Here is a 27146-nt window from a genome sequence, read left to right as displayed (position 1 = left end):
TGCAGCCGTGAAGGAAACTGTATACAGAAGTATGTAAACAGAATAATTCATTAGTGATTAAAACCAGGGAAGGTCCTCTGGTAACTTCACTTAACTTGTCTTGTGACGATTGTCCAAAGAAAGCTGAGAAAAGTTATGCAATTTTGAGTAAGCAGCCATTGCGTGAACTCGCTCTAATGTGTCACAGGCCAGGAAATCTTAGCCAGACACTTATTTACAGTTCAGTTGCCTTTGAACTGTCTCTGGTGCCAAACTGAAAGAATTCTATTTTATTTCCCAGTGCAAGCTCTGCCTCTCAACTTCTGTAACAAACAAAAGGGGATTCTATAGCAATAATTGTGTTGTCATTCAGTGAGGCAAGGCTTGTGTCAATTTTGCTGGCAGAAAACACTTGAAGCACATTCAGTACTCAGTGTAAGACACAGTACACCATGTCTGCTTTGGACACCCTCGGAGCTCTGAGATGTCTTCCTTTGTTAAATGGGGGGGGCAGAGTTGAAGCGAAGTCAGCAATTTGCACAAGTCTTTTTTTTTTTTTTTTTTTTTTTTCCTGGTCTCAGTAAAAACTTCTGATGAATTCAACAGAAGATTAGGCCTTGACTATTTTATGTCATCCGTCCGAGGAAGGAATTGAACCACCTGTTGGAAATTACTTCAGTTAAGCTTATGTAAACTTCATTTAAGGATTTAAACTCTATAAACACGTTTACCTTTGAGGTTGACAGTCTTGCAGGCTTCTGTTTGGTGCATATGCACCATGCGCTTAGATTTAGGTTCAGAAAATAGGTTTATAAAAGTTGAGATTTCCTCTCCAAAGATGTTTTATCGGAGTTGTTTTTTTCATGTAGGTGGAATTTTAAATTTAGATTGATTGTTGTTTTTTTTTTTTTTTTACCAAAAGTAGTATCATTAGTCCTTTCGCATGATTAAATTGAAATGAATGCAAATGATTAAAAATGTTTTTTTTTTTTTTTTTTAAAAAAAAAGTCTTTCCTTACGATAGACTCACAGTTGTTGAACACTTAATGAAAACCAAATAGAAAACATTTCTAGTGATTAAACATATATATGACAAGGTTTACTGTGTAAAGCTCAAGCTTTCTTCACCCGATTTCTCTTCTCCCTCCAGTTCTTCTGTTTGCAGAATTCTCATTTTAATGCTGAAAATGATAAATATTTGGGGTTAAACAATACGTGCTTTAAAAGTATTCTCTTTAATACTTGAACTGTAGCTTACGCCTACACAAGAACTCTGCTTTAGGTAACACAGGGCAGTGTTCGTGTAACCTTCTCCGGGCAGTTGGGACCATTCAGAAGTCCAGAGTTGGGTGTCTGAGTTCCTTTGTACTCAAAAGCAAAGAAATGGGGATTCGGATGACCAGAGAACACGGTGACATGATGTCAGGTGTGTTTCCCTCTCGGTTTCCAGCCATTTTAAGGTGAAGGACATCCTGGGCAGAGTGTGGTTTCTCAGTTAATTCTGTCTGTAGGTGTTTGCTCGTTGTCTCCTTGGACACTGGCATCCTTTGGTAAGAAATTCTGCAGCTCAGCAGCCCGACGTGTAAAGAGCCTCTGTCGTGTTTTAAAGCTGCCTGATAACCAGCTTCTCTTGACTCCTCCTCGTGTAGTCCAGCACAGCTTGGTAGTACTGAAGAGCTCAACCAGTGTGTTGGGACGGCGTAGAGGTATTTGGAGTATCTGAAAGGAGTCAACTGTTGGATGCTGATAACTGTGCTGTTATATATAACTGGAAGTAACTGTAAATAACAGCAGCGTGCTCAGGTAGTAAAATGGGATTCATATGAGATTACATTAAAAGGCCAGCAGATCTAAATTTAGGTTGTCTTTTGTGTTTAATGGGATGAAAGTAGTGTTGGGCACTGACTTCCCCAAGCATGTTGCTTCACCACATGAAGTGTTTGGCAATACTGGCAAGGTATCCTGTTACTTCTGCTCCTGTGATGACCTCTTATTTGCACTGTGACAGCTGTGTGTGGCTGCCAGCGGGATCAGGGAACTGATCTGCTGCTTCAAAAATCTGGTAGGTTTTGTAAAGCCAGGGCAGTTAAATCACTCTGGTTCATGGTGTGGCCTTGCACATACCTGCCTGGACTGGGGACGGGGTGTCAGAAGGAGACTAGTTTCAGGAAGAGAGTATCTTAAACTGGTATTGTTTCCAAACACTTTGTGATTTCACACGCACAAAAAGGTCTCCTCCTTAATAGGTATACATTTTCAATAATATTTGGCCAGTTGCTAATGTTTTAGCCTTCTATGTGGAAGACTTCTCCAAATAAGGAGACTGACTCGAAGTGAAACCACACAGATTGTCAAGTGCATAGAGTAACCAAGGGAACTTCTTTTCAGTCTATTTTAAAGTAAAAAGCTAAGGACATTTTAAAAAGCAAGTCTCTTCCTGTTCCCCCATTTTTAAACTAAAATATCATTTAATCAGAGGTACCTACCTGGATTAAAGGGATCTGTCAGAAGTTTTGTGTTCTATCCATAAAGTTTTGGGTGGGTGTTTTGCTGAAGGATTCCTGCATACTTAAGCACGATAATCTACTTTATAGTGGCTAAATAGTGGGCAAGCAGCACTGGAAAACCAAGGAGACTTACAGAAGCTCTGAGATCACGTACTTGGTTATCGCCTTGGTTGACACAGCCTGAGGAAACTTAGCAGTGGTGAACAATAAAGTATTGCATGCTGTCTTGTATACATATGGAGGAGTAAATTACTGCTTTATTTATTATCTGAGACTTCTGAAAACAGCATGCAAAAGATAGATAATAAGCTTAATACAGTAAAACCTGTGAGGTGATCGAAACATCTTTATGTAAAATGTTTATTAATGACATACTGAAGTGAGCAATGCATTCACACCCAGAAAATGAAGGCAGCTGGCTAGTTGCCTTAAGGTAGTAACACACTGAGGCAAGCTAGTCCTATCAGGAAACCCGTGTGGGTTAAACCTCATCTCAATGACTAAAGAGTTTGCTGTGCTAGCAAAGTTTTGCATGCAAATGCAGTCACAGTGAAGTGGAGAGATTTCCTTGGCTGGGGATGTTATTTGTTAAGAGATGGTGGGCGCTAGCTCTACAGCAGAGAAGCGTTTGCTGGTTGAACAACATTTTACACTAGAGGGCTCTGTAGCTGGTTCAGTGGTGTAGGTCAGCTGTGCCTGGTCTTTCTGGCTGGCTAGGCCATTTAGCATTTTTCTGCAGTTTCTTGCTTGCCCTCCGACTGGACTAGCTGCACATGAGATGTTTAATCTGTGCCCGAGCAATAATTCCAGTGTTACCACCACTGGCAGGATGGGTGTTATTTTTTTTTGCATATGCAGATTGATTGCATTTCAGGTGCAGCAGGCCTTCCTGTCTGGGCTGCAGTGCTGAGGCCTGACTGATTCACACAGCACACTCAAAACAGCGTCTCAGATCCACGTCACGACTGGGCAGGGGATCTGCATGGATTTTTTGTATGGCTATGACAATCCTGTGCCTGGACAAAGTGCTGTACTATTGAAATATCTCTTGCCAAAGTCTGATACATGTATACTTTCCACCTTACCTTAGGTGTTTTTTAATGTCTTGTGATCGAGTGCGTGACTTCCACACAATAGTTGAGGGATTTTGATATGCCCAGGGAAGACTGGGCTTGCTTGAACAGGTCGCTGGTACAAGAAGTCACCTGGCCAAAAGCCTGCTTCCAAGTTGTGTTTGGAAAAAAGGGCTGCGAGGAGGGGGATGCGTTTGGAAAAAATCACTCTTAGTGGCTTGCAAGCGGTCTTGGGTTTAAGTTGAACAGCCTGAGAGTAGACAGGAGCAGGGATTGGGCATTTTTGTTGTATCAGATCCAAAATCTAGTGAGATTTATTTAAAAAAAAAAAAAAAAAAAAAAAAAAAGTAGGAGCTACATTAACTCAGTTGCAGGCAATAATGTTAATGCTGTCCTCAACAGCATTCAACAAGTGGAAATGAATTACAAGTCATACATTACACGGAGTGATTGATGTTTATTCTGAAAGACTTTCGAATTCGAGTATGTTTTCAATAACTTGAAGACTAGGTGGCAGTAAGCATTGGAATAAACTTGGTTATATCATTGTTCAGTCTATAAAAATGAGTGAACCCTGTGCATTTGAGAAATCATGCGGTACTTTTAAAGCCAGGTAGGCTTTTCTCAGATCTATTACTTACAGCAGTGAAATATCATTTCTTACCTTTCTTCTAGATAATAGTAGAACATTTTAGAGTAATATATCCAGAATTTCTGATAGCATGCTTAGTTGCAGCGCATGTGCCTACAATGGGAGCTTAATTTTGGAAGAAAATATTCTAGCATAAAAACAGGGCTAGCTAGAATATTGTAAACTGCTTGCTCTCATAAGCCTTTTGTTTTTTGAGTAGTTGGTGTGTGGACTTTTTGACTTACCTTCTGCAGTTACTGAAAATACATTTTCATTACTTTAATTTCTTTTTCAGGTCATGGAAAAACTCCAAAAGATGCTGCTTCTGTTCGAGCTACACATCCTATACCTGCGGCCTGTGGCATATACTATTTCGAAGTCAAAATTGTCAGTAAGGGAAGAGATGGGTAAGCATTGAATGCATTATTAATTATTACTTGAAATACTGTCTCACATCATCTTTCTTTCAGTCAGCAGATGTCTTTGGTATCAGTGCTTTTTTCATATCTTAACACTTTTTATGTAGCTTAATTCATTATTCATGAGAAGTTGCACTCTGATACTTGGCTAAGTGAGTTGACTGTAGTATTAATTATCCACAAATCAGTGTACACGATAAATATCATAACAACATCTTATTTTCTCTCGACAGAGGAGTTGGGGATTGAATGACATAATTTGAGCCTGCCCTTACCTTTAAGGGTGTTTTTTGATTATGTGTGTTTACAGACCTGTAGGTAATTTTTGGGAAGTGTTTAGGGTGTGTAGCAGACAAGCTTATCTCTGCAGTGCAGTCTTTTCACAGATGCCATATACGTTTAAAAAAGGAAAAATTAACCTTAAAGCCACTTGTTAGTGGACAGCAGTAAAAATGAAGGGGAATGCTCTGAATGGATACCACCAGTCATTTGAGGGATTTTGTCACGATAGAAAGAACAAGTTGGTGAGGGAGTACAACTGCTGCTTCCCAGAATCCACCCGAATTACATATTTGTTGAAGCATAGGTGATGGCCAAGTTTAACTCTGAGGCAGACATAATCTTACCCAGGAAAGTCTTTAACTGCAAATAGGGTCTTCGCTAGAGCACTTCAGTTCCTATCACTTCTTCTGGCAGAAAGTGTGTTTTAGTCCCGAGGCACTGATTATGTTGCCTGTGTAGGCCTATATGAGCAATACTTCTTTCTAATAATACGCTGTAGTATTTACTGTGGTGCTGCTTCAAGGTTCCAGGTAGGTTTGAATGACGTTGTCTTAAGTACTGTACGTACATGTTGAGGAAACTTAGGTCCTGTTGTGAAAATAAATGTTGGCAGAAAATATATCATAGCTTTTTGAATGAAGTTTAGTACCCTTATCTTTTCCTTGTCTATCTTGCTGCTGTTTTACTTTCATTTTTCCACTGTTCTATAGGTCTTCTGTAAGTCAAAAACAGTAATCAAACTGTTGTTTATGGTATTGTGCAGGGATATTTTGAAAGATTAGCCTCTCGGTATTACCGCTGCCTTTTATAGGTGGTTGTGATGGTTTGCTGCCAGTTTTGTCCCAACAGTTTTCTCTGGGAGATTTCTTCATAGCAAAGATCTTAAACCTGCAGTTGCTTTTATCGTGCTTTGAAGACCTAAGTATTTTTAAATTGAGACAACAGTAATTAGTGTTTCAGGTAATGCTTTGCTGTCAGTTTTAGGAACAACATTTTTTTTTTTTTTCCATTCCTTAAGCACCTAAAATTCTGGCCTGTTGCTGACAGTGAAGTAGAGATTTGTATTGTGATTTCCTAGTGATGCATGTGTCTCTTCCCAAAATACATTTGTGCCTATTTAGTTTAGAAGCTTTTTTGAAATGATATGTTGTTGTTTTTTTGTTTTGTTTTTTTTTTTTTTAATGCTGCTCGTGTGTATGAGGAAGAGGATGTAATTTTACTGAACTCTTTTGACTTCTTACCCTTAGACCTCTATTTGTTGCTTTTAATCACTTCTAATGCAGAAAGCCAATCAGGGTAATCCTGCAAAAATGGAAGCCACTTTCAAGTAAAGAATTTCAGGATTTTGTACTTGAAATGGTTAATTGTGAGGTGCATGTAGCTTGGACTTGAGAAGTTACCTGCTAAGAGTGTTTAAGAAATCAGAGGGAAAGTTCTTCATTCAACGGCAACACATTACTGCCTTGCTTCACTCTTGTGACCTTTTTTTTCAGTGTCACTTTTTGAAATGTCGTCTGTGTAATGGACCTGCTCATTTTTTTTTAACTTTGTATAAGATATTATGGGCGCTAGGGAATACTATGCACCAGAGCCAAGGCCAAACCTAGCTTCACCCAGGTGGTGAAGAGCAGGAGCTGACATGTGAAGCCTCACTGGATGCATCCATCTCTATAGACCTCGCTTTCAGGATGAAGAGGTCTTTGACTAGATGCAATGCGGATTTAGTGATTCTCTGTTCTGCTGCGTTCAAACTCATAAATTCTTCTGAAGTGAGTAAACTGGGGAATATAATGCAGGGGCATACAAGAAGGTCTACAGAACTCACTTTGTCTGATAGGGTTTATTAGTTCTTTCTCACTCCCTGTTGTGTATCACCTGCCTGGGTCCGTGCACAGTCTTAAATTTTTTTCTTCTTGGCATCTGGTAATGGGAACAGAGTTCACAAAGACCATACCTGTAGGGGAATAGCTTGTAACTAATGTGGTCAATTACTTGAAATGCCCTTACTGTTGCAAAGCATCTATTCTCAAGACCTGAGCCCCACTGTGGAAGCACAACAGACTTCTTTTATGGTATTGTTTAAAATAATAAATCCTAGACTACCAGAGGCAACTCAAGTGTCTGTCTGCAAGCTTCAGTACAGCTTGCAACCTTCATAAATGCCAATGGATAATATGATACTGTTTATTTGGGGTTCCCTTTGGTAGCGGCATTTACTTCTTATATTTGTTTTTATAAGCTTAGCTTAAAGTATTTAATCAGTGAATTATGTTATATGGGCAAGCCTAGCAGCATTTATGTTTGTGTACTCTGCATAGCATGACTTGCCTCAAATCATCAAAACCCTTTTACAAAAAGCCTAGTCTAGGAGATCTATTTTTTTTTTGTTACCATGGCTCTGATTTGGAATATGATTTTGAATATCTCCTAATTCCCCATCAGTCACAAAGCTGATTTCTCCTCCTCCAAAGGAGCACAGCTGCTTATATTGTAGGGCCTAGACGTGACATGGCTTCAAGTGTGGCGTGTTGTAACTGTCTAAGAACAGAATTGTTTTCATTACACTAATGATTTAAGTCCCTAAATTCTGTATGCATTTGGGGGTGACAGTCTTGAGTAGGAATTTGAAAGTGTGTAATATATTAATTTTGCACGTGTTCATAATGAGATCATTATGAAGATCATAGACATTATGGACATACCGAAGAAACCATGAAGGCAGTCTGAGTAGGAAATAAGAAATAGATATGGAGGTGCATGTTGCAGAGCAGCTGAAGAGTGAAGTTGTTTTTTGATACTAAATGAGAAGCCATAGGGCTATGTAACAACTGCTGGTAACAGATGAGAAAAAGGGAAGTGAGAATGATGCTTAATAAAAGGTTGAAATATCTTTCAAACAAAAACTGTCTTGGTATTTGCGCAGTGTTTGGCATGAAGAGTCATAAGATCCTTTCTGTGCTGCTACAGTACAGATATGTGAAATAATTCTTACATTTTTTGTTAGTTCTTGTTAAAAGTGCTAACCAGCTGTCATGTTGTTCTGTAAATATTTTCTGTGCTGCGTTTCTTCAATATTCTTCTTTAATTTCATGCCTCCTTTTGCAGTCTAAGGAGCTCTCTTTGTTTACATTCTCCTTTTATACTCTTTTGCTTTGTTTGGCCTCATGCGAAGCATTATGGACAGGGATGTGAGCAATTAGAGATGATAACAGCAGATGAGTAATGGGCGTAGGTATGGGGAATAGTGCTAAGGTGCTGATTAGAAGGCATGGTAGGAAGAAGAGTATTAACTGCAATAAATTATGCCTGGATCACTATTGAAATCTCCAGTTAATAAAAGCATATTAAAAACAAAACAAATGTGTAAGTCAAATTAAAAACATACAGCTAGACATAGTTGTAGCTTTAAATTAGGCCTTCCTAATCTCATAACAGTGTTCATTTGAAATTGCTTTATCAGAGAACCAGAGGTTGTGTATGTAGGCTATTTCTGTAATTTCTTAATATAGTTCTCAAAAGAGTAAGACAGGCGTTGTGTGGCTTTTTGTGCACAACTCTGGGTTTAGTTTCATCCAAGTTTCTAGGGTGGAGGCTTAATTATACCAAACTACATCAGTGGTCTAGGAATGGGTAAGAGCAAGGGTGTGCTAAGTCCTATGGACCTGTTCTTGTGACTTGGAAATCAGTTGCAATACTAAACTTACTGTCTCCTCGCTTCCCAAAAATGACGATCGTGGTGGCCATTCACTTAGCTAGGTAGCTATATGCAAATGGGACTCTTTGCGGTCTCGCTCAGATCTTGATTTCAGTTTTCTCATGCTGCCTTTTACTGAGTTGAGATGTGCTAACCTTTCACATGTATAACTCCTCTGGCTTTGTGTAAAGGTCTAATGCCTTACAGCCCCACGTCTTATTTCAGATACCAGTAAACGTTTCCTGCTTTTACAGAACTGAAAGATAGTTGCATGATGCTCTTATAGCTTATGTAAAGTACAGATGTTAGTGGCAGTTTCTCAGGGCATCCTTCTGGACCAGTGTAGAGTTGTCTCTTCTCTCTCAGTTAAGAGTCTGTGGGCTTTGCTTTGTGCTCCTCGGGCACACTGTGGGCATAAGCATACCCCAGTTCCACTTTACAAAGGGTTGCATCAAGGGTGTCCACTGGCCACCTGGCTTCCAGGAGCAAAATGCTGTCCTGATGTTTCACATTGTAAACAGCTTGTGTGATTTACTGCATCCATTTCTGCAGGAATTTCAGTCCCAGGCTTGTTGATTCTTGTAATGAATCGCTCCTTTTCCAGTCAGGGCAGTGGTTTTCGAATGTTTCCAATTCTTATTCTAAGCTGTGGTTTGAATGCTTTGTGGTGATTGAGCCACGAGAAGCAGCAGTCTGGGCACTCACTGAGGTCTCTTCCCTTGTCCCAGTTTGTAACTGTTTGTGTTAACTGCTTGATAAACCTGATCAGGTAGCTCATTCTCCAAAGGTTGGCCTCAAGATTGAGTTGTTTTTCAGCATGATTAGTTGTCGGTATGTCTGGCTGGCTGGCTTAATGAGGAGGTATGGCAGCATGAGAGAGAGGGGCTTGGAGCAGAAATGAGCATCTGTCAGGTAGGGAGGGATTGCTACTTTTGGTCATGGTACCGGCCCAATTAGTGTTAGTTGCTAGCGGTGGGCAAATGATACAAACAAATGTCATTTATTTCTTGGCAGTCTTTCATGCTTTTAGAGCCACTGAGGAAGAAGTACACTTAAAATGAAAAATCCTCTAAGCAGACACTTTCTTTTTTTTAAGAATGAAAACAAGAATTGTGTTTAGTTGTCTGGAAGGGGGAAAAAAAAAAAGCTAGGTTTAGAAAGGCTTTAGTCATTTAGCAGATAGCATAGGCTAGCTTACACTTCTGAGAGTGTGGTTGTTTAGTCTGTAGTGTGGCTGTACCAATGCAGGTCTTCATGAACATGCATTGTTGCAGATGTAAGTTCCTCTCAGTGTTCTGTACTAAAATAAAATGTTACTACAGCAACTCGTACAACTATATCAGTGTGTTTCTTGCTAGCCTTGTTGATAAGTCTATAGGAATCTATAGGATTATATTATATTATTAGGCTGTTTTTAAACACTGTCCATACAATCAGTCATGTTTTGGTTGTGTTTTGCAGTAAGCATTGTGTATGTGGTGAGGTGAATGAAGAACTGAGCGACTGTGGGTGAATGAAGTAATAAGAAATAACTATCCAAAGCAAACAAATAACCATCAGAATTAAGTTTCTGTTTCCATGACACCCATACCTATGGTTTAGCCTGAATTTAAATGTGTTTGAGTGATGTGCATTTGAAGCCCTAGTGCTTTGTTGTCTTGTAGAGCACATGTGTAAATCTTTAAACAGAAATCATGCTTTATTGCAAAAATGTTGCTGGCACAGCAGGTTGGCTTTTCTGTTTAGCATCCAGTATGCCCGTGTTCTTGTTCACAACAAACGCATAAACCAATAAACAAAACACAGAACGTCTTCAATTGCTGTTTTGTTTGAATTTGTTTTGTATGCTAGTAATGTAACATAAAAACTTTGTGTGGTCTTAAGATCTATTTTTGTAATTTTGTTATGTCCTCGGAAAGCAGTTATTTGTTACCACAACAGTCACATGTTACCAAAACATGCACACTCACTCTCTCTCTATTTATATGTTGCTATGTCTTTGGGCATTACTAGCAGAGTGCTTGTGTATAAAGCAGAATCTGATACAAAAAAAAGTCTGAAGTAGCTTTCCTTCATTAGTGCCTCCATTTGAAATCCTGCAGCTGCCAGAGGAGGTCTGATCATGAAACAGCAAGTGTATCTTCTCTGAGGATTATTTAAGGTTTGTGTTTAATTGGTCAGAAATACATGGTACTGGAGCAAGAGAGGGTTTTTTTTGTTGGTATGGAAAGTTGAGAGAATGCTTCATTTCTTGGTTGCTGCTCCTTGCAAAGTCTTAAGATATTCCTTTCTTAGAAGGTTCAATAACATAAAAAAGCACATAGATAATAATCTTACCGACTTGCATTATCTTATTGTCTATGCAGCTATCCTTTTTCCACAGCATGGTCACCAGAAAGGCTTTTGTGCTCAGGCAGAAATGTCACTAGACAAAAATTGTGCAACCTCAGGAATTGAGAGGGTTGTCTGAAGGTTAGATCAGTAAATCAGCATCTCTGGGAACATTATCGGAATTACAAGGGAAATGTTACAGGAATAACCATTTTGAACACTACCAGAGATGACTGCCAGACTTATTTTTTTCACCCCTCTCCATGTAGAACTGGATTCATCTGAAACCTGGGTTTATCATATTCAAAATACTGTTTCCTTGGAAACATTCCATAAAATTAAACTTGTTTGCAGTTTGAAATGAAAGCCTCAAACTGTCTATGGCATATTTTGAAACATTTAAGTAGAGAAAAATTTAACAGCTCATATCTTATTATGATTGTGCAGACAATAAGAATCTTGGATTAGCATATTCCTACAAAACTTTAATGCAGACTAGCTTTGTTAAAGATGAAATTTAGATACCTTATTGTACTGGATTTCTGACCTTATAGTGCACTATCTGTAAAGACAGTGTACAAAACTATAGGAGGAAGTCCTTGCAACTAGTACTCTGTTGTGTAGGCCCTTAGAAGATGATGTAGTCTTAAAATTTTTACAGATGTTGCTGATTTTTCTACTTCTACCCTTTTCTAAGATATTAACTCAATAGTAAAACAAATGGCAGTTGTTGTGTAACTGACTTATTTCAGTGCATTTAAAATACTAGGATGTTTTCAGGTCACTTTCATACAGGTGTTATGGATACGGGGGTTTTACCGCTGTATGGTGTTAGGTTCCTTTCTTTATAGCATGTAGGAGATGAGATACAAGCTTGATTATTTTCATCATCACCAATGTAGCTTGGATTTCAAGGCATGACGTAGCAGTTCTGCCAGTTAACCTATCTTTAATAGAACACGCAGGCCCCGTGAAAGTCAGAAGGAATTTGACTCTGCAGATAGCTTGTTCATTGCTGTAGTAGGGAGGCTGTTACATTTTTGTCATTACTTAAAGTTATGCTAAATCATTTTGCTTGCCTTAAAAATAAAGTGTAGAATATTTATTGCTTTTTTTTTTTTTTTTAAGCTAGAGAAGTGGTAATTTAACACTTAAACTTACCTATAGCCACTAGTGAGCTTTCCAAAGTACCTGTAATTTGGTTGAGTTCTTGAGATTCTGGATCCCTCTTTATGGAATGTGGGGGGGAATAGTATGTAATTAACTTGAATTCTGATTATTAGCAACTTTGAGATTGAAAGATATTTCATATGCCTGCCATACAGTGACTAAAAGATCTTCCTGAAGAGCTAAATGCAGAATAGTGCATCTTTTACGTGAGTTGTTGTTTTTTCTTTTTTTCATGTATTTTAGTAGTCTCCAGTTGTATACCATCTCTTCCTGCTATTTTTTCCTTCTGTTTGTTTCTGCTGCTTTTTATTTCTCACAGCCTATTCAGGCATCCAAGCAGAAACTTTGGGCTCCAGCAAAAATGTGAATTTAGGTCTTTGAATGTGAAGATACTTAAGGAGGAGTTTATTGTGAGCTTAGTGCTTCTCATACTGCAGGGAAGCCCAAGCTTTTCAGTGTTAGTGGAAAAAAAATATCATAACGCTTGTATTTTTGGCATTTAATTTATTTTTACTTTGTGGTAAACAATTGAATCTTAATTTTAAACTCTTAGTTTTTGTAGTGTTCCTGAAAATTTGTGTATGTATGACTTAGAGCAGATAAATGTAAGTAGAGGATGTGCTGAGACATTAAAATAGCAATCAATATATCTAATGGACTGGAACAAGAATAAATAAAATTTGAAATGAAAAATCAAGAGTATGTGCTCTTGCTTTCCTATTCCTTGATACTAGTTTGGCTGTGCTTTAAATCAGGTTTCAGCCCTCGTCTCTCCTGGGCTGATGTCAGGCCGTCCATGACTAGTTTTATGTGTCACTCATGGTTTTATCAGCTGAGGTAAGACTTGAGCTCCTCAGTGAGATGATGGGCAGCCGCTGACGGGCCGAAAGGCACGGTGAGAGGGGCTGCTTGTGAAGGGTCCTAGGCAGCTTGGTCTGTTTGTCAACTTGGGTAATCCTCCTGACGCAGCTGCTGCTGGGCTGTGAGGGCAGAGACCTGAGGTGGAGGCACCATGCTCAGGTGTGCCAGGAGGAGGGCAGGGAGGCAGCACCAGAGCCACACCGTTGTTTGCCCTCTCTGCTCTTTCAGACCATGCTCTGGGTCGTGCCTGGCTTGGGAAGGAGCTCGTTGTCGGGGTGAACACCCCTCTTCATGGTGCTTGCACCTCTGCTCCCCAGCGCCGCCATTACAGTGTGCCGTGGCCTACACGGCCCTTCATGGGGCAGCATCGCTGGAGGTGTGTGAGGCACTGACTGGGCACAGCCTGGGCCTGCACGGTGCTGCCGTGGCTGCCTCTGCTCTCCTGCGTTTTTAGCATGGACTAAGGGAAGAAAATGTAGTCATGTAGCTCTGACAGGGGTTTTCTGATCCTGAAACTCTAGGGTAGGAACCTTAAGGAGGCATGCAGGACAGTTTGGGTAACGCTTCTCACTGAAGCAAAGTCTGCAGGCAGTGATGGTGCACCTGAATACGAGCTAAATTTGTTTAAAAAGCAAACAGAAGTCTGTTTAAAATTAGGAAGGTTAAGTATCCCAGGAAAAAAATAAACAGCAGTTACATGTAGCAGTTTGGTATAAATGTAACTTCTGTTCGTGAATTTTATAGCAGCCAAAACCTATGTGTCATGATACCATCCCTCCACTCTCAATTTACAGTGAACTGTATCTAGTTGAACATGTGATTAAATATCCATCAACTGCAACAAATGCTAAGTTAGCTTAGTTGCTCATAATTTAATTTTGGTAACTTCCAAACCATAAGTGGTAGCCATTCCCTTCTGCTTTTGAAAGGTGTCTGCAGTAAATCTGTCAATTAGTTCAAATGTTTTAATCTAATTTCACTCACGTTTCTATTAACATTTCATCAGAGGCATGGTATTGTATTCCATGTAGTCTTAAGTGAATCCTAGGAAAAATATATGTACAGTAAACATCCCTCTCCTTATGGTGTCATCAGTTGTTCTGGTTACTGCCAGTGGGCAAAAAGCCCTTACTTTACCTTACTGTGACAAAAAGTCCTTGCTTGCCTTAGTAGAATTTGGTGGATATCTTAAACAGTAGGTCCATCTTTCCAATTGCTACTGAGTTAGGAGGGGGTTCAGGTGATACAGTGTCTTCTGGGGACATTAGTTAGCAATAGGACTGGGAAGGTCAGGCTGATGGTTGGACTTGATGATCTTGATAGTCTTTTCTGACCTAGATGATTCTGTGATCATCTAAAGGAAAACATAGGAAGTACCAAAGTGTTACCTAGGTGATCGCTTTCTATCTAGCATTTTGGTTTTGTATAACTTTAATCTTGCTTTTGTAAGAATACTGAAATGAAACTTGTATTGTGTTGAAGGCTTTTTTTTTTTTTTTTTTTAAGATGACTTGGTTTGAAAGGCCTTCTGTGATCAATAGCAATCTAAAGAAAAAAATGGCTTAAATTTACTTATAGGAGACTTTACAGTAATGGATTTTCAGTCTTTACATGAGAATCCTTCATGCATCAAACTCTCTACTACCTTAATAACAATTCTGCCTTTATGTTTTAAAACAAAATATATGGTTTTCCACTTGTTCTTTCATTTATGATTGCTTTGACTCTGAACTAGTGGTGCCTCAGTGATGCAATTTAGTGTGCAGCAAAGACTAATCCTTTTGTCTGCTGCCCTTTGCTTCAGCTCTTCAGTATCTCTAAACGTGGTATCAGTAGTATATGTTTCTGCGGTTTTATTTCACGTTGTTGGTATGTTGGAGGCTGAGAAAGATGGGTATCATAGTTAATATTATCCGAGGAGGGCTTTGTAAATATCAAACAAAGAATCAGGTAAGGTTACCATTGAAAGTGATCAATATGAAAAGCAGAAATCCCTTTTACACAATTAATCATAGGACTTTTGTGTTTTCCTGCTCGGTTGTATTTCATGTGGAACATTTTACATAGCAGATTAAATTGTGTTTACTAGTAGAATAGTTGCATGAAAATTGCAGTTGTACTAGATGAGAATACAAAGGTCATGCTGCTTGTTGTAAACTATTTCAAAGTGGCATGGTAGAATATTTTTTTTTTATACAGCTTATTCAGCACTTTATGGCAAATCTGTGTTAATTTGAACTAGTGCCACAATGATTTGCATATTTTGATAATTTAGGAAATGTTAAGTTTGGGTTATGTTTAGATGTTTGTTTTAGTTGGTAGGATCTCTAGTTTGTTTTGGGGGTGCTAGGAAAAGCCTAGCTTTTCATTGTGTTGTTCTTTTGGTTTCCAGTCATCTTGGTCGTGAAGTGACTTTTGATTAACCAACAGAAGTAAAACTGATTTCACCAACTTGAAATAGTGTGATTGGAGGGGGGAAGGAGGGAATCACTCGTTTTGACTTTAAATTATTTGCTATTAAATTGTTAAAAATTGTACCAGACACTGACTTTATTAAAGCTGCTCTTTGTAAAGCTGTTTTTTGGACTTGAATGACCCAGCAATAACTTGTTTAGACTTGAGGTTAGTGGTCAGCAGAACAAATATATTTTCCCTCTTCAATTTGCCAACAGATTTCTAACAGCTAAATAGCGTTACTGGTAAATTTCTTGAGATAGTGTTCTGCTCCATGACCCAGACTTTTAATGTTTTTGTTTGAACTTTCCATAAGTGTCATACAAAGATGGATTTTACTGCTGAAATTATGCACAGTTTTCCATGTATTTTGTAAACTCATTCCAGGTTTTGTTACTCATTCCAGATTACCTATAGAACTGACTAGGTACATTGAATGAAAATGTGATTAGGCCACTTTCTTCATTCATACTCTAAACTTTATGGCTACCATCGGTATTCTCTATAGAAAACCTAGGATGTTTGAAAGAAAAAGTTTTCTGACCCTTCAGAGACAGAAATTCTGTCTATAGTAAACCAGTATATACCAGGAATGACTTTTCTGTTCAGTTCCTTTGCTGTTGTGCCAGTATTAAAGGACCTCTTAGTTGCTTAATTGGTGTATGGTTAATCAGCACAATGTTTCTTGACAGCATCCCACATATATGTCTGCATTTTTGTAGGAAATGTAAATTTCTTTTGTTCTTTTGTTTTTACAGTTACATGGGAATCGGACTTTCAGCACAGGGTGTGAACATGAATAGGTTACCAGGTACGTTTTAATATTTATTACATTTGGTAAGTTACTGATACAGTCAATTTTGGTTTGAAATATGCTTGAGCTTGACAAAATGGTTCTGGTAAGCACCAGGGAGCATAGCATTCATCTCTGTGTTGTATCTATGTATCTGTATTATGTAAAACTTGCAGGTAAAAAGCTTATCTTTTTATCATATTACCGTGTATTTGCTCCTGTACCACTGGCCTCAGCTATTAGCATTATTGATAATGTTTTGCAGGTACTGTTTAAAAAACAAATACATTTTAAAAATTTAATCATGTTTCAATAAAAATTAAGCTATAGATTTTCTTGCTCTGTAAACTGAGTTTGTGATGATAAAGATGAATAGTTCAGGTAAAGACTTCCTTGCCAAACATGAAATGAGCTCTCCAGTTATTTTCCATACCATTACCTTTCCAACCTTACTATTAGGGATGTATAGCACAATTTTGACTCTTCCATTGCCTTACATTGTCAGGGACCCAGTCTTGTTAAAAAAAAAAAAAAAAAAAAAAAAAACTTTTTTTTTTTAATTGTTGCTATTCACCAAGTATAAAATCATGTTGAATTGACCTGTGTTTGTCTGCATTCTGTCTCTTTTGCATTATTTTCTCACCCAAACGCTGTGGTAGAAAGAAACCCTTATGATAACAGCAAGTCCTGGTTATGCTGTTAGCTCACCTAAGGGTAATGAATTATTAGTGGGTGGCATTAAGTCTGAGTATGAGTATTAAGTGTAGATAGATGTTTTAAAATGAACTCAGACTAAAATTGTTTCCTGTGAATTCTCTTGAGAATAGTGCAACAATATGAAGCTTCTTTGCCTACAAAATTAGCACCATATTTGCATACATAACGATTTGCCTGCTGGCTGTGACTTTCACCTGTATTGATGATTTTTCATTATCTTTTTTTTTTTTTTTTGTAGGAGCAGCAAAGCTAGTGACTCTATAGTCTAGAGACTCTGCTATTGTGCAGAGATTGTTTGCTGCTGAATAGTCATTAAGAATAATCAGGAGTTGAAATGTGTTTCCCCAGAGATGCATATCTGGGTTTTAGCCAGGAAGAATTTGATTATGACATATGGTTACAATAGTTTTGTAAGATGAAAGGGAGAACAGGAGGATCTTCACTGCTTTACTGGGACATGTCAGATCTACAGACAGCTTTGAAATTTCAACATTGCAGCTGATGTTATTTTTGGTGTTGATGATTCTGTGTGTTTGCTTAAAGCAAAATCATGTTTTTTGAATTTGTGTTGCCTTTTAAGTACTACAAATGGCATTACCTGTTCAGCCATTTTGATAAAAGAAGCTGTATTTTTTTTTTTTTAAAAACAGGATCAGCTTTGTTAGTTGTGTAAGAAATCTTAGAAAATTGAACATAGTAAATAATCTTAATAACCTCATAGATCTTGCTAGCTCTGCTTAGCCTTTCCACTATTTTGTGGTAAAGGAAATGACTAAATTGCAAATGCTTTGTTCTGTAGGTTGGGATAAACATTCATATGGTTACCATGGAGATGATGGACATTCATTCTGTTCCTCTGGAACTGGACAACCCTACGGTCCAACATTTACTACGGGTGATGTCATTGGTTGTTGTGTCAACCTTATCAATAATACCTGCTTCTACACCAAGAACGGACATAGCTTGGGTATGGAGGATCATTATCTTTAACGATAGCATTACGTCTGTAAATTTGATGCTTCCTGTGTGTTTTAAATCTGAAACTCTCCTTGTGTTAGGAGCAGTGTTTGAACATTTACTTCAATAATCTTGTAATCTATGTACTAACTAAAGAATTGGGAAGAATAACTTCTTACACGTCACTTGCACTAAAATGCTTTGTGAATGTGGAAGGATTTGCCACAGTATCTCATTCCGCAGGATCTGCAGTTTTGAAATCTGCTCCTGAGGCCATAATTAATATTTGATATTTGTAATACAAGGTGATGGATGTTAGAGAATCAGAGAAATGGAGAACAGATATATTTAAAATTTCTGCTGTATGGGGAAAACCTAACCTTCACTAAAACCTTGTATCACGCTAGCATTATTTTTATAGGTATCTTGGAGAACAGTGTATTTTGGATCTCAGTTTGGAGTCCTACATTGTTGGGATAAAGCCACAAATTATAGAATTTGTGCTAAAATTAAGTCCACTAGGCACTTGTGGTAGAGTTTAGCATTATGCAACGCTGCAAGACAGTTTTTGAGTTTGACGATGGCAAGGGGGTTAGAGAGAAAACTTCTAATGATATGTATACAATAGTTCAGTAACTATGTAATTTAATGAGCAAAAATAAGTAGTGTTGCAAGAACAGAACGAAAAATCTATTTCCTGCATTAAGGAGAAAGTAAGGGCTTGGGACTTGATGAAGAGATACTGAAATTGTGCTGAGGGAAGTAGGAGGGTTCAAGGGCTAAGGCTCACAAAGTGGAAATAAGCTGTTTGTCATGGGTAGGAACGTGAAAAGATGAGGAGAAGCTAGCTTGAAATAAGAGATTATTGAGATTATGAAGCCTTAAAGGCACTGTTTTATTTTCTCACATTTCTAAGTGCATAGGAGGTTTGGGAAGTAGTAAGGGGAAGAACAGGGTTCAAATTCTTCTTGTCTCAGAACAAGGCTACAGGTTCACTCAGATCTGAGCAGACAGATCTAACCTGGTAGTTACTATTCCCATACTCTGAGCTGGGCTTAAATGCCTCCAGAGGTCACTTCTAAGAAAATTTGTCTGTGATTCTATCGTGATTTAATATTTCTTCTGAGCAGAGTGAATTTATATACAATTGAATCATCCATTTTGTAGCAGTTTGGTTTTCACCCTGTTTCAGGTATATATCAAAATGGAAGATAAGGGCTCATTTAATTGATTGTAATCTTGGTTAAAGCTAAGAAGGGTAATCTACCTTCATCCGTTTTTGGAGCTAGTAACAGTATGGCTACAGGTAAGTTAGATCAGGTGGTTGATCAAACACGGAGACACTTTTTCTGACTGTTCTTGTGGCCATGTGCATAGAAGAGCTAAGTGGGAAGGGGTAGGACCTTCTCTATCAGTGGAAGTCTTAAAGCAGACTGAATTAGGCCAACAGTTGAATAACACTCCAAAAGATTAAAATCTGTTTAAAGAAAAGAACAGAGAGGTATAGGTGAGGAGAGACCAGTATAGTATCACCTCTCAAACAGAAAATCTGATAAATGCTTCATGGATTCCAGAAGGAAACCTGACAGCTCTTCTGCTGTGGTGGGCTGCACTAGCCTGGTGAGCAGAGGAGCTCTGATTGTTTGTGAAGGGGGAAAAAAACAAACCAGAAATTTTGGCTGTCTTGCTGAGTTGTTGCTGCTTGTTGTCCAGGACTCCCATCGAATTGCAATGTGAAAGACGCCTATTTTTTTTTCTCTGGGCCACAGGGGTAACTAGAGTGTTGGAAATCTCTGGCTCAGCCTGGGATTTGACAGTACAGAAAGGGCTAAGCAATTATTTGTGCATGTGAAAAACCTGAATTGGATGAGGAATGCCCCAGCTACCCCAAAACTAACCAACTTACAAAGAAAAAAAGACACATAGTATTTGTCAAATGATCATCTTTTATCTTAAAAACTGCCACGATCCTTTTGGAAAAGGATGAGTTGGATGTCAAAATGTGTCAAACAGAAAAAGCGGTGTTGTAACTTAAAAATACGTAAATAATAATAACAAAAATTAGGGTGTGAACAGGTAGTAAGTAAAAATGATAGCTTTGAGATGTGACAAGATTCACTAGATGCATCATCCTTTTGTATTAAAGATGCACGAGCTCCAGATGCTATTGAGATTTGAAGTCTTGGTGAAGAATGGAGATTGAAAACAGGGATGGAATTTAATACAAAAGGTTAAAAGCTTTTGTTTTAATCTTAAATTTGAAAAGGCAGTGGTGTTATAGGGAGTTATACAAGTTTGAGGGGATAAGTGGATTTGAATTATGTGCTTGGAAAAAAAAAATTCAACAAGAAAGAAAATTATGGAATACTTTCACCGTTTGGCTATCAGAAGTAGACTTCCTCCTATTTATTTTTAAATGAAAGCTTTTTTCCCCTTAATCTGCTTGAAGTTCCTCAAGTGTATAGAGGTCAGATTTTTCTCTAATCCTGAGACAGCAAAATCACTGTCCTGGTCTTATGGGTGGATAGATGCTTTTAATTATATAACAGGATCTCAAGCTCTTCTGTTCAAAAACCAAAACGCCCTGGGGTGGATTAGAGCGAAACATTTTCCAGCCTGGTTTGGAGTATTATAGTCATGTGCTACTCATGTAAAGATAATGCCTACTTAGAAAGAAAAGTAATAGCACGCAAGAAAAGACACTGCTAAGCCTTGATGTCTCAGTATTAAGACATGCAAGTGAGGAAAAAAAAATCTTCAGATGTTTTTCTTTCCTGTAAATTTTAATCCATAGCAAGAATTTTCATGCTCCTTTGTGTATCTGTATGATGCTTGCTAAATCTTAGGCCCTATTGTGAAAAATCAAGGGCGAACTAAGAGTTTTTGAATGAAAATTATTCTCTGCCAAGTGTTGCCCTTTATTATTCAAGCACATCAGTTGTACCTAAGCCTCATGGATGTCACCACACTTAACTGCTAATTCTGAGACAGTTTGGGTGAGTTTTCTAAACATATAATGATATACTTGAGAAAATGTGACTAGAACCCAGACATTAATCTTTATTTTCTCTTTGTTACAGGCATCGCTTTCACAGACTTACCGGTAAGATAAGTGCATTTTCAAACAGCTTTCCTATGTATTATAAACAGATGTTGAAACGTGACTCACATTTACCTTGTGCTTCTTGGAAATCCAATGATAACCCTCTTATCCAGTTTAATACCAGATACTGCTCATCATATCAGTGATTTATTAATTGAAGCAAAAAGCTTTTTCGTTTTTACACCAAGCTTCACAGGGGTTTTCCTATTCAGGTTTTCAGTGTTTGAGCAGTTCTAGTGGAACTTTGCCAGGAAATTGTAGATACAATTAGTTACTACATCCTTAGTTTGACAGATGCAGGCCCTACATACAAAAATCAACCTTCATTAAACCACCAGCATTGGTTATATGTGTGCAGCTTTGTCAGATGCCCAGAGGCTGGCTACTTAGGTAGCCAGTGGTCAGTGTAATTCTTTCAAAAATCTTTTTATATGCTGTTCACTCCATAAAATCAAACATATCAAAGCATTTTTTTTCTTCAAGAAAGCTGCAGATACTTGAAGACTTCTCTCTTTTTGGTCATTTGAATTGTACCTTCCTTAAAGTCACTGTGTTCCCTGTGCTACAGGTGCAGGTGTGGTACTGCACTTACTTTGCTTTTTCTCATCCACTTCGTTTCTGGTCTAATCTGGTTAGGGCACAGCGTGTGGACACAATTCCATCTGGCCAGATACTGTTAACTATGACCACGGGGAGTGGGGACAGATATTAAGGAAAAACAAAGCCAGTAACCCAGGGCGCAGTGTTGGGTGCTACAAGTAAGCTGCTGCCACTTTCCTGTATCTGTGTGATGCCAGCAGGGGTCCTTGCTAGCCTGTGGTACCAACACAAGAGATCTCTGACATCTCAATCTGAAGCAAAAAGCTGGACCCCTCCTCATTAGAAGTGATTGTTTTCATCTCATTAAAAGATTTGAGACTCTGCTTTGTTGCTTAGTCTAGACTAGATAACACTATAAGCCAGATTTACTTAAGGGTGGGAAAAAAAAAAAAAAAAAAGACCAGGGTGGAGAGGAGGCAAGATAGGCTTTGGCATAGTTTTAACAGCTAATTTCACGGGGTTTCAGCGTTCCAGTGACCTGCATGTTGATGTGTCAACATCATGATAAGTCTTCCTCACAGCTGTCACTTACTTAGTATGCAGTTCTGTAGATCAGCATACTGTCATACCATACCACCATTGACTACAGTGTAAATATGATGTAGGTATATTAAAAAATAAATTAAAAAAAAAAAAAAAAGATTGCATTGCCACTTCTGAGATGCTAGTTGCATTTAAGAAAGTTACTTTAATCTCAACAGGCAGGTTTTACTTTTCTTATATTTGGCATATTTCAAATTTGCATTGAGACCTAATCTCTAAGCAGAAAATAAAACTGAGACAACAATAAATGCTTTAAAGTCTTTTTGTAGATACAAGTCCAGGAATTCACGAGAACTTCAATGCACTGTTACAGTTCTTTTTAGGCGCTACACTTGGACTTTGAGGCTAATGAGTTCTCTATCCTGTCAGTTCTTACCACTAAAATTCAGCGATGTTTTAAGTATTTCACCCCAAAAGGAAAATGGCCCACTTTGTAAGTTTAATTTTTGTTCTCTTTTTAAAAGAAACTTTAATCCTGGTCTTAAAAAAAAAAAAATCATTTAAAAATTGGTATTGAATATTTTGTAAAACTTAAACCAAAAGTTGTAAACGTTAGCACAGCTTAAAAAGTGCATAGAGAATCACTAAGGCTTTCTTATTTCAAAATAAAAAATTGTGACCGCTGGGATAAAATTAATCAGTCATTGTATTGCTGGATTGGTAGAAATTGCTTTAACTACTGGACAGATGATCCAGAGGTATTTGCTTTTTCACACTACTAGCACTGGGGATATTAGTACAGAGTTGAAAAAAAATATGGGGAATTCAGTGTAAGAGGAAAGAACTAATTAAAAATTTTCTTGCAGCCAAACTTGTACCCTACAGTAGGGCTTCAGACACCAGGAGAAGTTGTGGATGCTAATTTTGGACAACACCCATTTGTATTTGATATTGAAGACTATATGCGAGAATGGAGAACCAAAATTCAAGCACAGATTGACAGATTTCCAATAGGAGATCGGGAAGGAGAATGGCAAACAATGATTCAGAAGTAAGACTTCGAATATTGTTCTTTTTTTAAAAAAAAAAAAAAAAAAAAAAAACAGTTTATCTAATTCATAGGTCTTTAAGATATACCTGTTTTCTTACGCAAAAAAAATCACAGATAATATTAAAAAGTAGTACAGAGTTTTGCTGACATAGCAGGCTTGATAAATATGTATGAAATTGAGCAGGAAGAGATGATTCTCAGGGCAGAAATCTGTGTTATTACTTAAGAATTTATAAAAAGTATGAATCTTCCATTCTGATTTCATCTATCCAATTTAGGTTGGTTTGTTTAGAAAAATTGCCACAGTCATAATGGTTGGTTCTGGAAATTTCCATTTGCATTCAGTTTTTGGCACGCCAGGTTAGGTTGTGGCTTGTTAACACATCACATGGAGAACTGATGGCCGTGGCTTCACGTTGTTTATTTCTTAGTGAAAACAAAAATTCACTTCAGAATGTGCAGAAACTGTGCCTCAATGTATGCAATGAGCAATTAAGAAACTTCATTAGCAGGTAGGATTTTAATTGACTCAATTTTGGTTCATAAATAATCGTATTAAAAAATATCATAAAAAAATGTCGGTTTTGTATTGTTTGAAGATACTGGCTCTTAACTGAAGCTTCTGAATTTCAAATGCAATTCTTCAATTCAGTCACTTTTTTTCAGGAGGGATTCATGTTCAAGAGGCTCTCAGTTGCTTACCTGTATTTAATAAGTGTTCCTGCTTTTTGTTTATTTTTAGAATGGTGTCATCTTACTTAGTTCACCATGGATACTGTGCAACAGCAGAGGCATTCGCCAGGTCCACAGACCAGACTGTGCTAGAAGAATTAGCTTCCATTAAAAATAGACAAAGTAAGGCTGGAAAGCACGTTACATCTTTTTTTTCCCCCCTCTCCCTTAATCAGATATTGCATAAAACTTTCTCTTAAGCTTCCTTGTAGAATTTTGTTTCAGCACTATTTCATAGTACAGTTCTGTGCTTTCATGTAAAGCTACACGTTTATGAACAGCTGGTTAAGATGAACTTCTGCACTAATACTTTTGGAATTTGTTTGATGTAGTAGGATGTGATAAATTACCTGTTGTCCTTTTCTTGAATGGAAAATTGTGATCTGTCTTAAGCAAATGTGTGTGATGTCTGTATAGAAGTGTTTGTGACTGACCGTTAGCTCTCACAAACAAGAATTAAAAAAAAAGGTGACAAAAGTTTAGACTTTTATCTCAACTATGAAAAGGGGTAGATGTTAGAGAATGCTTGATAAGTTAGAGCAAATTTTGATTTTTTTCCAGTTCATGGTTGTGAGGGGGAAGAGGACACGGAGAACTAACAGTATACTGTTCACTTCTAACTTGCTGTAGCTGGGCTGTTTGGCAGCCTGATTAAGACAGTGCCTTCCCCCATTCATTTAGATTCCTGCTGTATGAACGCAAGCATTTGTGTTCAACGGTTGTCTGCATGACACACCACATGGGGAAACTGCTCTGGTGGAAAAATAGCCTGGTTGTTGGGCTGTTTTTTCATTTGGATCAATTTCTCTGTTGGTGGATAGAGCTGTGAGACTGTTTGAGGCTTGTGCTAGCTTACAGCAACAGAAGCATTAACTAAAGCTGCTGGGACTGTTGTGGAAAGGTTTAGTCAACTGTAACCTGACTTAAAGCATGCCTTGTAGGTAAGGGAGACGAAATTTTATGTTTCTTGCTCAAAATCGAACCTCTGGGAGCGGGAGGTAATTTGGATTTTCTTGGGTGACAATAGTTTGGTATGTGCTTATGATAAAGCTATGAAAATGAGAAATAAATCACATAAGTGTCTGCAGTCTTAATCTAGCTCTAAACGAGCAATCTGAGTACAAAATAGTTATATGCTGGAAATAAAAGTATTTACTGAGTACTTGTTTGAATACCTGTAGGAGGAGTGCAATTCTTCGATTTCCCTGTTGAGCATTTTAAGGAAGCATGATTTTTCTTTACGCTATTTTTTTCTAATAGAAAACAAAAACACTTAATGATTGCAGTGTCTTTTAATAATTTACATGTATTAATCCGTAAGCTGTCCTTTTAACTGTTGTTTTTGGTGAACAGAAATTCAGAAACTGGTTTTGGCAGGGTGAATGGAGAACCCATTGAAACAACATAACAGCTGTATCCAAGTTTACTAGAAGAAAATCCTAATCTCTTATTTGTTTTTTGGTGAACAGGAATTCAGAAATTGGTTTTAGCAGGAAGAATGGGAGAAGCCATTGAAACAACACAACAGTTGTATCCAAGTTTACTAGAAAGAAATCCTAATCTCTTATTTGCATTAAAGTGAGTCTTCAAATTATACAGATGTGTGTTTATAGATGACACAAGTACCTTCTGAGACTAGACAGTTATTTAAAGTTTTCACAGAAACAGTTAAGCAGCATTTTTTAGAAAATTTGTGTAGTTTTTTTCTTTATGCTGTACTTATTTGCTACATGTTTAACCAGGTTTTGTCATCAAGGTCCTGTTTTGCAGCATAATTCACATCTTGCTGTAGACTTGTCCTCTAGAACTAAGTTTTATATTTTTTGGAGTGAATTTGAATCAGTTTCTCCTATGTAAAGATTAATGTTAACTGATGAATATTCAAGAAAGCTAAAAGTCTCGTGGAATAAGTTGGTCTGTTCCTTCAGATGGCTGACTGACGTTAAAGACCAGTTTAAAATGAGTTGGTCCACTCCTTGTCACTTTATTTGAAACCTGTGGAAATTTGGTAATCCCAAAGACTTCTTGTAGCTTCCCAGGCATGCAATTTTCACCTTCTGGCACTTGCCACCTGCACCGATCCTACAGAATTTTCTATCATGTCATAATGTTTGAGTATGGGGAAAAAAAAATCTGTTCCTTCTATAAAAACAAAATGCTATGATTTTTATGGTCAATTAATTTACTTGAAATGTATTTCAAGTCTGTCACACTCAAGTGCTGAACAGAATTCACCTGATAGTGCTGCAAACTTACCACAGAATTCATAAAATGGGAACGTTTTGGTGTAAGACCTCACTCTATAATATTAAGTGTATGTTTCTTTTTCTCAATCTGTCTTGCTAAATTCTGCCTGTTCTATTAAGACTATCCAAGCCTAAAACAGTAGCGGTAGTTGTGAGCTTCATCAGAGTTCATAGTAAAACCTCCTCATTTAAAATAAAATTGACAAAGAGCAACCACCTCTAAAGGGAAGGTTTGTATGTGATCTTGCTTTTTAAACTGTTCTCCAGTGCAAATGTTTCATGTTAAAAGTTACCATTTAATCCTTACTGTTCCAGGCAGTGAAAGTATGTGCTTATTTACTTTGAGAGGAATGATTGGCATGACAACAGAACTGTGTATCCTTCTCGAGAAATAAACTTGCCCCTGCCAATAAAACAGAACAGTTAAAAAAAAAAAAAAAAAATAAAAAAAAATACAGTTTAGTTCTCTGAACTTTGAGGACTTATTGCCAGAGTTTATCCTCAAAGGATAATATTCCTGTTCTCCTCCCTCACAAATTCTGTAGTTTTGTATTTTGGATGAATACTCCAAGCTTATTGATGATTGGGTTAGTGACACCCAGCATTTCCTTGAGTCAGACTGTATATTTAACGCTAAAATCACTGGTCAACTGAAATGTGTTAATTGTTTTGTTGGCTTAACTTCTTTGTCTTTTGTTTAGGGTGCGCCAGTTTATAGAGATGGTGAATGGTACAGACAGTGAAGTGCGGTGTCTGGGAGGCCACAGTCCAAAATCTCAAGATAGTTACCCTGTTAGCCCACGATCATTTAGTAGTCCTAGCATGAGCCCTAGCCATGGAATGAACATTCACAATTTGGCAACAGGCAAAGGGAGCAGCACACACTTCTCTGGTAAGTTGATGTGGAGGACACTTCACACATTTCAAGCTTTTTCTATAATTTTGAGAAGATTTTTTCTATAAATCTGAGAATTTTCAGGAGAAGTTACAAGTATCAAACCTGCAGATAGACAGTTTGTTTTAGTTGGGTTGAGACTGAACACTTTGCACTGAATGATAGTTT

General features: G+C 37.7%; 1 protein-coding gene across 2 annotated transcripts in view; it reads left to right on the top strand.

The window, feature by feature from the left end:
• The window catches only part of RANBP9 (RAN binding protein 9), a 37845-nt gene that overhangs the window by 3038 nt on the left and 7661 nt on the right, over nucleotides 1–27146 (top strand). Inside the window, exons 2-9 of one of the 2 annotated variants that reach the window (XM_032181336.1) lie at nucleotides 4486–4597; nucleotides 16160–16212; nucleotides 17711–17878; nucleotides 20949–20971; nucleotides 22921–23105; nucleotides 23848–23960; nucleotides 25307–25415; nucleotides 26785–26975. In XM_032181336.1, the coding sequence (XP_032037227.1) occupies nucleotides 16164–16212; nucleotides 17711–17878; nucleotides 20949–20971; nucleotides 22921–23105; nucleotides 23848–23960; nucleotides 25307–25415; nucleotides 26785–26975 (838 nt within the window). In that variant the 5' untranslated portion in view covers nucleotides 4486–4597; nucleotides 16160–16163. Of the gene's footprint in view, nucleotides 1–4485; nucleotides 4598–16159; nucleotides 16213–17710; nucleotides 17879–20948; nucleotides 20972–22920; nucleotides 23106–23847; nucleotides 23961–25306; nucleotides 25416–26784; nucleotides 26976–27146 lie in introns of those variants that run through there. The other variant, XM_032181335.1, reaches the window with a different exon arrangement.

This window comes from Aythya fuligula, chromosome 2, assembly GCF_009819795.1.
Source record: "Aythya fuligula isolate bAytFul2 chromosome 2, bAytFul2.pri, whole genome shotgun sequence".
Classification (NCBI taxonomy): Eukaryota; Metazoa; Chordata; class Aves; order Anseriformes; family Anatidae; genus Aythya; species Aythya fuligula.
Note: the sequence above shows the minus strand (reverse complement) of the source record. Positions and strands in the feature narration are given on the sequence as shown.